The sequence below is a fragment of the Parasteatoda tepidariorum genome, chromosome 4 (genome assembly GCF_982258835.1).
Source record: "Parasteatoda tepidariorum strain Cologne lab strain chromosome 4, Ptep-v5.0, whole genome shotgun sequence".
NCBI classification, from domain to species: Eukaryota; Metazoa; Arthropoda; class Arachnida; order Araneae; family Theridiidae; genus Parasteatoda; species Parasteatoda tepidariorum.
The window spans coordinates 83,015,944-83,029,354 of record NC_141758.1 but is presented as its reverse complement, the minus strand read 5'-3'; the positions used below and the strand labels follow the sequence as shown (position 1 = coordinate 83,029,354).

The 13,411-nt window shown below is 28.9% G+C and overlaps 2 protein-coding genes across 2 annotated transcripts; both read right to left on the bottom strand.

Annotated features, from left to right (window-relative positions):
- Window positions 1-1,748: 1,748 nt before the first annotated feature.
- LOC107436855 (uncharacterized) lies at window positions 1,749-6,232 on the bottom strand. Its single transcript, XM_043051881.3, has 5 exons — window positions 6,168-6,232; window positions 4,918-4,966; window positions 4,592-4,620; window positions 3,810-3,882; window positions 1,749-2,335 (listed from the first exon to the last, which is right to left on the bottom strand). Exons 1-5 carry the CDS (start codon window positions 6,227-6,229, stop codon window positions 2,150-2,152), a joined length of 399 nt encoding a protein of 132 aa, XP_042907815.2. The 5' UTR covers window positions 6,230-6,232; the 3' UTR covers window positions 1,749-2,149.
- Window positions 6,233-6,673: 441 nt separating this feature from the next.
- LOC139425795 (uncharacterized) lies at window positions 6,674-11,629 on the bottom strand. The gene is made up of 5 exons (XM_087162237.1): window positions 11,338-11,629; window positions 9,777-9,940; window positions 8,219-8,317; window positions 7,165-7,267; window positions 6,674-6,678 (listed from the first exon to the last, which is right to left on the bottom strand). The coding sequence occupies exons 1-5, from the start codon at window positions 11,627-11,629 to the stop codon at window positions 6,674-6,676; spliced, it is 663 nt and encodes a 220-aa protein (XP_087018363.1).
- Window positions 11,630-13,411: the final 1,782 nt, after the last annotated feature.

Below are 13,411 nucleotides of genomic sequence, written 5' to 3'. Positions count from 1 at the left end.
TTGCTTTGCTACAACTCTTTGTTTTATTTATTTTATTCATATAAATCACTGTACAATGGTGTATCACTCAAATGCATAACTCGATGATGAAAGCTAAATGTGAAGTCGAAACAGGTTTATTTTACTCGAGTCATATTTTTATTAATCAAGTACTTAATTAAAGTGTTTCATGCAAATATTATCTGGCGAAAGTCAATATGTTGTTCAACTGCAGTTACCAATCGAATTTTACATTTACACTTAATTATACATGCTCTGTAGTTGTTGAAAAAATAAATATTTGTGTTTAGAGTTCAATCTCTTTATTCTTCTTTTATATTTCTTAAAAACTTGAGAAAAATAATTGATGAAAAAAAAACTATGCTGCGGATCTGCATAAAATTTTATTAACTTATTTTGTAACGAAAAAAGAATAAACAACAATTTGTTCATGTTTATTTTTAGTGATTTTGATTTTTTGTCACAAACCATAATTTTAGTTTATAAATTGCATATTTTTAAAATAGTAGAAATTATACGTTTCCAAACGGTTTTAAAGTAGAGATAAGCATTTTTATTAACTATTTCAATGTTAACTTATTGAAACGATTAGAAAAGAAAAACAAAACGAAGACGAAAAGAAAAAATAAGTAATACTTAATTATTTGTGATGTATAAACCCGTTCCTTGCATGAATGTATTCAAATTAATTGTGATATATTGGGTTTGATCGAGATATTGGGTTTTTATATCGCATGAATACGAATGCCGATATTCAATTCTTAAACCAGGTGAATATGAATCACACCGCAAAACTTTTATATCTGTTAAATACAAAAATCTATTATTGGTATGAAAATCGCTGTTCAGTAAGAATCGCTATTCCGCAGATTCTGGTGCAGTTCCGAAAATTCAAAATGGCGAAAATCTACAATACCCACTAAATCAAAGAAGCGGAGGAATCACGTGGTTTAGTTAATAGGTTTGAATGACCTGTTTCATTATTCTTCAGTAAAAATAAAATTGTGATATATTTAGTTCAACACAATGACTCATTTTAAAATTACGAAAAGTTATAAATTTTTTTTTGGAAAACTTTATTTTAGAATTTATTGTGTTTATTTTGCATTCTAAATCTTTTATTATAATATGTTTTAATTATATCATCATATAATTAGAATACAACAGAATATGAAAACGTAAAACTAATTTCAGGTTAGGCGAGTGGAGAGCGAGTGGAATCCGAAAGTTAGATACTCATATGTTTGCATTAACATGGAAATAGGTGACGTGTGCATGTTAATGCAAATGAATGGATATCCGCAATCCTCCCGTTTCCTCGGTGCATGGTTCTTGACTTACAAAAAGTATGAGTATACAGTCTTCCAACGTACAAAGAAAATTGAATTTTTCCGATATAGAATGGATCCACTTGTATAGGTTAGACGTTAATGCAAACGAAAGGAAATCCGGCATCTTCTTGTTTCCGCATTACGAAAAGTTGTAATAAAAATTGTGGAAAACTGTACTTTATGATTCTTTAGAATTTATTGTGTTTATTTTGCATTCTAAATGTTTTATTATAATACGTTTTAATTATATCATCATATAATTAGAATACAACAGAATATGAAAATGGGAAAGAAATTTCAGTTTATGCGAGTGAGTGGAATCCGAAAGATAGATAATCAGATGTTTGCATTAACATGGAAACAGGTGACGTGTACATGTTAATGCAAACGAATGGAAAGCGGCATTCCTCTCGTTTCCTCGATGCATGGTTCTTGACTTACAAAAAGTATAAGTATACAGTCTTTCAACGTATAAAGAAAATTGTATTTTTCTGACATAAAATGAATCCACTTGTAGGTTAGATTTTTTTATGAAGCATTGGCGAAGTGGTATATCTTCTACACTTTTATAATGATAGAATTTTAAAGTCTTCATTGCTTTATAGAAAGAAAACAAACAAGTGAAAAGATGGTAAGAATACGCATGCGCTCTAACAATACAGAACTGAAATACATACAGTGAATTATTTGCACAAAGTTCCAAAAATGTTCTGAAGCTACAGAATACATCTCTATATCATTTCATATGTATATTTTGAATTAAATTTGCATTAATCCAAACAAAGCTGTATGTGAATCGTTGCTGACGTTAAACTTGTTTACAAATCTCTTGCAAGGTTTTTTATTCTCTTTGTTCTTCCATTCCTTTTCCTTGCTTTCATGTAATTCTTGAAAGGATAGCTCAAGATAAGGACGACTGTCTCTAAGAAATCAAATACTGCAATCAAGGAAATCCCAAGCCAAATTCCAACATACCCACCAATATAACTGAAAGTTTCTATCACCTAGAATGTATAATCAACAGTAATTATCATTCTTATTTAAGAGAGTACACATAGCTAGAATGTATAATCATCAGTAATTATCATTCTTATTTAAGAGAGTACACATAGCTAAAATGTATAATCATCAGTAATTATCATTCTTATTTAAGAGAGTACACATAGCTAGAATGCATAATCATCAGTAATTATCATTCTTATTTAAGAGTGTACACACAGCTAGAATATATAATCGTAAGTAATTATCATTCTTATTTAACAGAGTACGCATAGTTCTATTCAAATTCATATCTGATTTATCTTGATTAAAATTATGCTTTTATCCATTATTGTGTTTTTTATTTATCAAATCTGTAGCATTTAGTAATCATTAGGAATACAAGCTTAGACAAGTTGAATAGATATTCAATGATAGCATTTTTATCTTATTTAAAAAGACCTTAACGGTATTTTTATTGAAAAAAATCCGAATCGACCTTCATTTATTAATAATTTGAAAAAATGCATGTTTTGGAAAGAATTTTACAATTTATTTGCACCTTATTGGAAGTGAAACATTGAAAAGTTGTGTAAGTAACTGGCCTAGGTATATATATATATATATATATATATATATATATATATATATATATATATATATATATATATATATATATATATATATATATATATATATATATATATATATATATATATATATATATATATATATTTATATATATAGTAATAAGTTTTTAATAACTGTCGTTGAACAGCTGACCCAATTTTTGGGTTTACGAATACTAATGTTTAACTCCGTAGCCTTGTTAATTTGAACGCAATCCTGAAGACAACTACTGGATCAAGTATCGGGAGAAAACTTTCTTCTGGAGGACTTTTTGATACAACTAGCCCACATTTGCGTTACATGAAGAGGAAAACCACGAAAATCTCCCGTGGTTGGCCTAACGGTAAAGGAACTGTTACCCATGATCCGTCTTTCACTGATGATAATTTACATCAGCACTGTGGTCTGTGAGAGCCGGGTGTGAAGATCAATTCTACCAGCTGTCACTTGGATCGAACCCGGGTCACTTCATAGCGAGGCGAGCGCTCTATCCTCTGAGCCACCACAGCGCATACGGTAATAATTATCGAATTATGACCAAATTAGAAAGACTGCTACTAATAATATTGCTTCTAAACTGAAACATTAAAAATAATTTTCTACTTTTAAAGCCCGAATTTTCCTTATTTAAATACATAATAACTAACACTATTATTGACAATACCATGTTCAGTGTGATAACTTATGTTTTAGTAATTTTTTTTGCTGAATTTCAACTATTTACACAATAACACAATGCATTTGCTTGTTTTTCTTTGCTTTGCTAGCAAATATTTTTCTTTATAAAAAATTAACAACTTTTTAGTAGATTTTCCATTTAAATTTTAAAATTATAAGAAAAAAACTTATGAAACGGCTGAAAACTATTACCTCAAATTTAGGGGAATATGAATACGTTACTGTTTCCATTCCGTTCAAGTAGATAGCAACATGGATGTTTTGACTAAAATAAAAATATCCTTTTCAGTACGTTATCAACACATAATTCACAAACCAAAATAATTTATTTAATTTTAAAAGATTTTCTTAGGAGATTAGCAGCATTATTTAAGATTAAAAAAATATGTTGCTAACTCTCTTGGGTGAAACAGAAACGAAAACTGTCCATATCGTGTTCCTAAAATTTATTTTAACATTTTTTAGAATTAGTATGTTTTCACTTTCTAAAGTATCGAAAGTATTTGTTATGTAAAAAAGGAAATAAAATTTGTTTGTGAGAAATAAAAATATATTTTGTAAATTTTTTTAATTAAAACAGGCATAAGTTCAATGAAAAAAAAATTGAAAAAAAATCCCTCGACCATAAAATAAGGCAATATTATATCAGTTGCTACACTCAATATTCAAATGTTCTTTTTTAGAAGACTATTCAGCAAAGTACATACTAATTTCAAAATTTAACAATTGTTAACTTACGTTCCAAAAAAGCAAATGAAGTTCATAAACTTAACAGTGAAATATCTCTCCAAAATTGTGGTAAAAAAACGCAAAATTGTTTTTAAAAAGTACTTTATTTCGAATTAAAATCAAATTGACAAAAACGAATTTCTGTCAAAATTATAGAGACATTGCAATTTGTTTTCTCGCTGCACAATCTCTTTCGGACCCTATGCTTCATGACTTTTAAAAATTCAAAAAAAAAAAATACTTACGTAGGACCAGATGCATATCCGCAACCAGTCTGTAAAGAAGAAAATCTTAATTTGAAAGTCTAGACTTAAATGAAATTACATATTCCCTTAATAAAGTATATAATGCCAGTCACAATTCGTCACACCATAAGTAAATTAATAAGTAACTTAAATAACGAAAAAGTACTTAACTAGACTAAGCTAAATGATAGTTGACTGATAAGTGACTAAAGTTATACAAAAGTACTAAACTAAACTAAACTAACTCATAGCTAAACTGATAAGTAACGAAACAGACGCAAGTAACTAAACTATCATTTCAAACAAATACATAAAAGTAAAATTACCTCAGAATACTTCTCCGTTATTTGTCTTGCAACTTCAAAAGTCTCTTCGCTAATAACAGAATCAAAAAATTATTTTATTTATTTATTTCTCTAGAAACTAGGTAACGTAACAATCACTCTTGTCAGCTATAAATAACCCCTTAACTACTTGCACGAGAACTATTACTTTATAAAGAAATAATTTTTTTTCTCTTATTAATAAAAGAAAGTATATTTCTGTTGCCACCGTCGTTGTTTCAGAGTTCAGGTTTGGCTAGTGATTGCGAGAATTAGAGGCATCGTCTCTAACATAATTAGAACAATGCTCAAGAGATATTTAAGTAAAAAATCCTGATAACCAGAATATATTAAGTATAAAATTCACATCCGACACATAACCACAAAATGACGCATAGTCATCAACCAAAGAGGGAAATTCTTCTTTACTGCAAAATGATTTATAAGTGCATAAATGTTTCTAATTTTTTGCAAGGATAATTTTTCATGTAAGAACAGGTTTTGTAATGGAGTAAAAGAAACTTTATGAACTTAAATAGTATCACAAACTAAAATATAAACATTTATACACGTGAAACATCACAAAATCATTTCGTTATGAACAGAAATTAGCTTAAAAATTGTCTATTGTCAGGAAACTTGGAGATACTATCTATTAATTATTATTAATTAAACCTCTCCGAGCATTCGCAGAACATTATTTTAATTTTTTCCATAGTCTGAACTTAGATGCTTAACAATGAAGTAAAATTAAGTATTCCTCTCTTAGATTAGTTTATGGGTTATCATTTGCGGCGGCGACTTTACTTGGCTGTTTTCTGGGACTATCGCTAAATATGTAAATCTTTATTGTAACCCAATGTATGACCCAATTTTTTTAAAATTTTGTCTCCCCTATTTCAAGGGTCAGGATTCCAAATATGTAAAAAAAAATACAATATTTGTTTATTCAAAGAAAGTACGATTTCGTGTCTGATTCCATAACTTAATAATAATACTTAGCACTAATTAATTAGCATATTTTAGGTCACCCCCAGGAAACATTAAGATTGACACTTAGTTCGTGAAAATCCGATCATTAGAACGAAAGTTATTCTGGGTGATATCTCTTTTTTTTGCCGACTGCACATATTACAGTTTGAATTACTGATGCCAACATTAATTAAAACTTATGATGAATATTTCATTCTGGATATAGCAATCGAGCTTACTCTATGCACTATTCTTTTGAGAAAATCAAATATGATACTTACAAACATGCAGGATGACAATGTTCTTTTTCACATTTTGTAATTTCATCTTCTGGTAAATCCATTTCTTGCTCTGTAAAATTCAAATGAATTAATTATAGCAAAGGGTTAAACTGTCTTCATTTGTAACTCCAAATCTATTTATTTTCTGGAGAAAAAATAAAAATAAATAAAAGTATATTATTCTTTTCCCTCTGTCAAAAAAATATAATTTCTTCAAAATTATATTAACTGTTTATAAAATGAAAATATTTTTCTAATAGTACATATTTTAAAAATTAAAATAATTAAAATATTTGCCAGCGTCTTTTGAAAAAAAAAAACCCCTGATCTTTGAATACTAAAACTTTCACTAGAGTATAGGCTATAATAACTTTGTTCCTATTTTTTCCTCAAACCTAATGAATCGGTGAGCGATGTCGATAGGTCCTTTAAATTTGATAGCCACTTTTTGCATTTTTTCCTTTATTAAATTATGTATTTTTTAAAAAAAAATATTCTTGTTAGAATTAATCTGAGGATAAGAAAATTTAATTCCACAATAAAAATAAGATAAATAAGCAGCGAAATTTATTTAAACATACTGACTTCTAAGAACTAGTTTTCTGAATTGTTTGGGGAAAAAATGCATTTAATGTGAAACATAACAACTTTTGAAATATGTGAATTGTTAAAGAAGTTTCTTTCCATATGAATCTTTCAACCACGGATTAATAAATTCCGAAGGATCAAAGTTTTGAATGGAAACATCGGACATTTTAATGAACAATCGGTTTTCCAGAGTCCCTTTCTACTCCGGCTATTGATGTACTCTTATCATTAAACAAATTAAAAAAAAAAAGTTGGAAAAATGTGACCGGATTTTTTTGGCTATTTTGAAGTCTAAGAGAAGAATATTTGAAGCAGACATCCAATATTTTGGTGAGATTTGGCATCCGATACCTAAACGGTAACGCGGGTGTATATTTGTACTGCCCTTCTCTAGCTTGTGGTAACTTACCTTTCATAATGCACCGTCTTTCATTTCCTGGCATTTGGTAGAAACGAGGAATACATCCACGAACCTGCATGCTGACGTTTTTCAAGCATTCCTCAAAACATTCCTAAAATTTAGAAATTTGATTCATTATCTTTGGTACCCATATGTTATCCAATAGCATGTCCTCAGATTCTGTGAAATATAAGTAATTTTCCTCAGCTTCGTTATGTACAACCTTAACGTACACACACACAATGGGCTCGCCCAGGTTTTCAAGGTTTCTCGCCCAGGAACAATGTTTCCATGGGGCACATTAGGACCCATAATCCTTATAGAACAATCCCTGACGTCTGTATGCTACTTGAACATAGTTACAGACCAGGTTCACCCATTCATGGCAACAGTTTTTCCTGCGGGGGATGGTGTTTACCAACAGGATAATGCACCATGTCATAAGGGTCGAATCGTCATGGATTGGTTCGAGGAACATTCCAGTGACTTTCAAGTAATCTCTCGGTCCCTAAATTCACCTGACCTTAATCCGATAGAGAATTTGTGGTCCTACTTGGAAAACCAAATTCGTACTGCCACGCTACCTTCTCGCAATGTGAGGGAATTGCAGGACCAGTTGGTGAGCGCTTGGTACCAGATACCTCAGACTACCTATCAGCACCTTGTGGAATCAATGCCACGGCGGGTGCTAGCAGTTTTGACGGCTGAAGGTGGTCCTACATGTTATTAGCAGGGTGGTCATAATGCAATGGCTCTTAGATGTGTATATATATATATATATATATATATATATATATATATATATATATATATATATATATATATATATATATATATATATATATATTATAAATACTGTAGTTATTGTGTTTAAAATTTTATTTTTTTTAATAAAAAACCCTTTTCTAACTTTTATAATAATATAAAGAACAAAATAAAGCAGTCAGATTTTTTTCTCCATTTTTGGTCAATTTTTCTGAAATATATGTCACTGATAAGAGGTTAAAGACAAATCTCAAATAAATTTTAACTTACTAAAATATATATATAAAAAAAAACTTACGTTTTGATTAATTGGACCATGTCCACCTCTTTGTTTCCACATTTCAATGTAGTCTTGGCAGTTTGTATCATAAGGTGGGGGAAGTAGTTTTTGAACAACCTAAACCACATGCATATGTTTTTAAAAAATTGCGAAGAAACGATAATGCATACTACTCAGTAATAAGTAATATTGATCGGTTTAAACTATATTGAGCTAAGCTTTCTAATATATAATTTGCAAAAAATTAACCCTTTTTTTAGTCGAAGGTTTTTAGTTAAATCCCATTCATAAGACATTCATGTTAAATCCCATTTTAAACGGTTTCAAAACTTGACGAACAGTTTGCATGGAGAGCTGCACTGAAAAAACTTTTTTTGTAAAGGAAGAATATTCTTTAGCGTAAGGGAAAACTGCGCAATGAGAGCAAAACAAAAGCGACCTGAATAAGGCTCAAATGAAAGTAGAGAAATGGACATACTATAATTTCGGGATTTATCAAGAAGAAATTTTCTCAGCGTTTAAACATCAAAAATCTGTTGAAAAATAAAGAGATGAACAAGTCCAAAGGGGTTTAAACAGTTAGAACTGTTGCGCATCGAATGTTTTGAATTGTGTTGACAATCGTGGCAAATATTTGGTACGTGAGTTAACTATCTGCCGAAGAGTATGAATGGAGAGATGCGCTGAAGCCACTTATTTTTAATAAAAAGAGGATATTAGTAAGCAGGGGAGAAAGCCACACACACGTTTTTTTAAAAAAATAATTGCTAAAACATGATATTATACAGAATCCAGGATTGTTGTTCTGTTTTAATATATTAGGATCTACTTTTCATGAATTTACATAATAAATTAACACATGCTTTTTAATCGATTGTTTTGAATCAGGTTAACAATCATGGCAATATTTTGGTAAACGAGTTAACAATCTGTGAAAAAATAATTTCTAAAACATGATAACATATAGAATTTAGAATTGTTGTTCTGTTTTATTTATTATGCCCTACTTTTTGTATAATATTTACTTGAAAAATTAACACCTGTTTTTTAGTCGAATGTTTTGAATCGTGTTTTACAATCATGGCAAATATTTTGATAAGCGAGTTAACAATCAGAGAGAGATGCGCTGAATAAACTTATTTTTTAACGAAAAGAGGAAATTCTTCAGAATAAGAGAAAACAACATAAATTTTTTCAAGAAATAATTTCTTAAACATGATAACATATAGAATTTAGGATTGTTGCTCTGTTTTATTTATTATGCTCTACTTTTTATGTAATATTTACATGATAAATTAACACCTGTTTTTCAGTCGAATGATTTGAATCGTGTTAACAATCATGGCAAATACTTTTGTAAACGGGTTAACAATCTGCTAAAGAGTATGAATAGAGAGAGATGCGCTGAAAAAAACATTTTTTTATATGGATATTCTTAACAATGGGGGAAAGCAACACATACTTGTTTCTGAAAATAATTTGCAAAAACAGGATAACATAGAGAATTTAGTATTGCTCTTCTGCTTTACTGTAATAAGCTCAACTTTTTATGTATTCTGTACAAAGTAATTAATACCTTTTTAAGTCGTAAGGTTTGAGCTGTTTTAACAGTCATGGAAATTCCTTTACTAAACGGGTTAACAATCTGCCGAGGGTTGTGAATGGAAAGATGAGCTGAGACAACTTCTTCCGTCAAGGGAGGATATTCTTCAGCATGGGGAGTAAGAAGCAAAAGGTAAACTAGAAAATACCAAGAAACATAATTGCATGAGTTCTTAAGAGCATATTCCATGTTTGCCTGTAATATTATTGTCAAGAAATAAGTTATTAATCAAATCCAAAAAATCTATACAACACAAATCTTTCTCTTTTTTTGATATTGATTTTTTTTTCACATAACACCTGTTATCTTTGACATTGTTTGCAACTTTTATGAGTAAAGATTATCTGAAAAATAAAATTAAAATACTAAATTTACCTTATCTATTTTAATTTATTTACTTATTCAATACTTTTTTACTTTATTTATTTTACTTCAACATCATCTTTAAAAATTGCATAGATGCCTGGTATTAAAATGGGACTATTTCTTCTACTATATCTAGTTTATATACTTTATCAAATAAAATTGATAATTTAATTTTGTTCTTGTTGTGATTATTACGTAATTCTTCAACGGTTTGAAAAATTACACGACAGGATTTATCTTTTTTCCTTGTTTTATTCGCAACTATACTTTTCATAAACGGCATAATTCATATTACGCCATCATTTAGGTTTTTAGAGAAACTTTTAAAAATAAATTTTTATTTTATGTTTAACGATTTTTCCAAATAATCGAAAAAAAAAATACATGTACGAACACAGAGTGGAAAAGACGCGCACTGCTGTGGATATTTACTTGCCATTAGAAGAAAACTTCTTTATGATTAATGATGATGATAACATTAGCTAAAAAGGTACAGTTCTTAAATACCTAAAGAAACTGGTTTTAGATCATTTTAATCCCACTTTTTTTAATCATTGATTTTAATCATAAATTAGCTACAAAAGGAAAACAAATTTTCTTTTTCAGCACTGGAATATTACTTTGAAAATTGTAGTAAATGAGTGCAGTTTTTCAATATATTGTTATATATATTTTTTTAATATTTAGCTTTTAGAAGGATTCAGAAATACTTTATTATTTTATGAGTTATTAAACATCAAAATGGGTCCGGGACTTTATAAACACCCTGCATATACTTCCAAAAATATTTCTTTAGAACAATGCTGCATAATTTCTTAAACTTTATAGAAATTTCAGAACCTACCTCCCTTTGTGGGAACTATCAGTGGTTTCGTTTCTGGTCGTCCGATTATTGTATTCAGAGTGAAACACCCTTCTATCCGATAGCTTGAACCAGGACATTTCACTTGTAGGTAGTATTCCATGCTGGAATATGTATATATATATATATATATATATATATATATATATATATATATATATATATATATATATATATATATATATATATATATATATATATATATATATACAGGTGGTTATCAAAATAATGGAAACACCCTAGATTTCGAAGGAATCCATTATTAATTTGGCCGTAAATGTTCTCTTTATGACGGTATTTCCTAACTGTAATTGTTGACACTGGAGAATCCAGATGCTGATTGAGCTCTGGCTGCAGTTGTTTTCTTTATAGACATTACAATCCGCTTCATTACCCGTCGGTCTCTTTCACTCAGCTTCTCCTTCCGTCCACTATTTTGCTTTGCTGAGCTTGTCTTTGCGCGCTGTGTGTATGCTGTCTTGACTTCAGGCACCGTAGCTCTAGAAACCCCTAAAAGCTGGAATGTTTCGGTCACTGTTGCTCCAACTAGTCGGGCTCCTACAAATTGGTCTCTCTGAAAATCTGTGAGGTCTGACATTTTACGCTTCTGACAAAAAATCAAAACGTAGACAACTCTGCTAAAGCTCTCTCATACCACCTAATATATATACTTTGAATGTTTAAAAAAACTGGTAGCTAAGATTATATTTTAATGCTTATGAAGCGAATTCTTAAATGTCCCTTTTATTCACAAGTGTTTCCATTATTTTGATAATCACCTGTGTATATATATATATATATATATATATATATATATATATATATATATATATATATATATATATATATATATATATATATATATATATATATATATATATATATATATATATATATATATATATATATATATATATATATATATATATATATATATATATATATATATATATACATATATATATATACATACATATATATATATATATATATATATATATATATATATATATATATATATATATATATATATATATATATATATATATATATATATATATATATATATATATATATATATATATATATATATATATATATATATATATATATATATATACATAAATGCTAGTTTTTGTTAATTTTTTAGAGAAAAAAACTTACTCGCAAGGGAAATAAGCTTTAAACGTATAGTCGGTGTAATGACAGTCTACAAAAAACTCTTCCAACTTTTGTAACAACATTTCATAATCTGTATAATTCATAAGCGCAATTTGATGGTATACTGCCCCATCTGCAAACTAATAGAAAGCACATACAGATATAATAGTTAATTAGATATTCAGAATGGCAAAATGAATTTATCGAAATTTTATGTATGGTAAAAACCAAAACTGTCCTTCCTTGATTTTCATCAGAAGAATTTCTTTTCTACTCGGAATTTCCAGTATTATTTATGACTCATACAGCTTAGAATTTAAATATATTGTGTGTCATTGAGTAATCAATTTGCAAACAGAAACAAAGCACTATGCTCTATGTACTACTCAGCATTACTTTTTAATACTTAATGAAAGCTCACTTATTGTTGCTACGTTTCACAAAACTGTAATAATAAGAAAACATTCCGCAATAATAAAGCTAAGTAATTAATAATATACTGCGTTTTCAAAATATTACGTGTATCGAAAATTTTTAATAATATCTTATTACTTTTATAATTAATAATAATTATTATATTATTCCCATAATTTTATAATGAATACCTATCATAAATTCATGAACTCGAAACTGTTCTGGAATTTCCATGAAGGTTTAAAAATAATTATTGTTGGTTCAGCAGGAATATACCATCAAAACAATTTTTTTTTAATGTTAGTCCATCAAAAATCAGTTCGATTTTCTACATTGGGGTGATGGTGGTTCATGATCATTCCAACATTTGATTTCTAAGATATTATGATGGAAATTTCTGATGGTTCAACATGAACAAACCATCAAAGTAAGTTGTTATTCTTATGTTGGACTGTCACAAATCAGTTCGATTTCCTACATTGGGGTGTTGGTGGTTCATAATCGTTCCAACATTTGATTTCTAAGAAATTATGATTGAAATTTCTGATGGTTCAACATGAACAAACCATCAAAGTAAGTTGCTATTCTTATGTTGGACTGTCACAAATCAGTTCGATTTCCTACATTGGGGTGATGGTGGTTCATGATCGTTCCAACATTTGATTTCTAAGAAATTATGATGGAAATTTCTGATGGTTCAACATGAACAAACCATCAAAGTAAGTTGCTATTCTTATGTTGGACTGTCACAAATCAGTTCGATTTCCTACATTGGGGTGATGGTGGTTCATGATCGTTCCAACAT

What these genes read in the sequence shown, in the direction of transcription:
- LOC107436855 (XM_043051881.3), bottom strand. Translation starts at nt 6,229, where the DNA reads ATGGATTTACCAGAAGATGAAATTACAAAATGTGAAAAAGAACATTGT. An exon ending in CATTGTCATCCTGCATGTTT is followed by an intron (nt 4,967 to 6,167) that starts GTAAGTATCATA and finishes TTCTGTTATTAG; the next exon opens with CGAAGAGACTTTTGAAGTTG. An exon ending in TAACGGAGAAGTATTCTGAG is followed by an intron (nt 4,621 to 4,917) that starts GTAATTTTACTT and finishes TCTTCTTTACAG; the next exon opens with ACTGGTTGCGGATATGCATC.
- LOC139425795 (XM_087162237.1), bottom strand. Translation starts at nt 11,629, where the DNA reads ATGTCAGACCTCACAGATTTTCAGAGAGACCAATTTGTAGGAGCCCGA. An exon ending in CTCCAGTGTCAACAATTACA is followed by an intron (nt 9,941 to 11,337) that starts GTTAGGAAATAC and finishes GGTATTTTCTAG; the next exon opens with TTTACCTTTTGCTTCTTACT. An exon ending in ATGGTCCAATTAATCAAAAC is followed by an intron (nt 7,268 to 8,218) that starts GTAAGTTTTTTT and finishes TCTAAATTTTAG; the next exon opens with GAATGTTTTGAGGAATGCTT.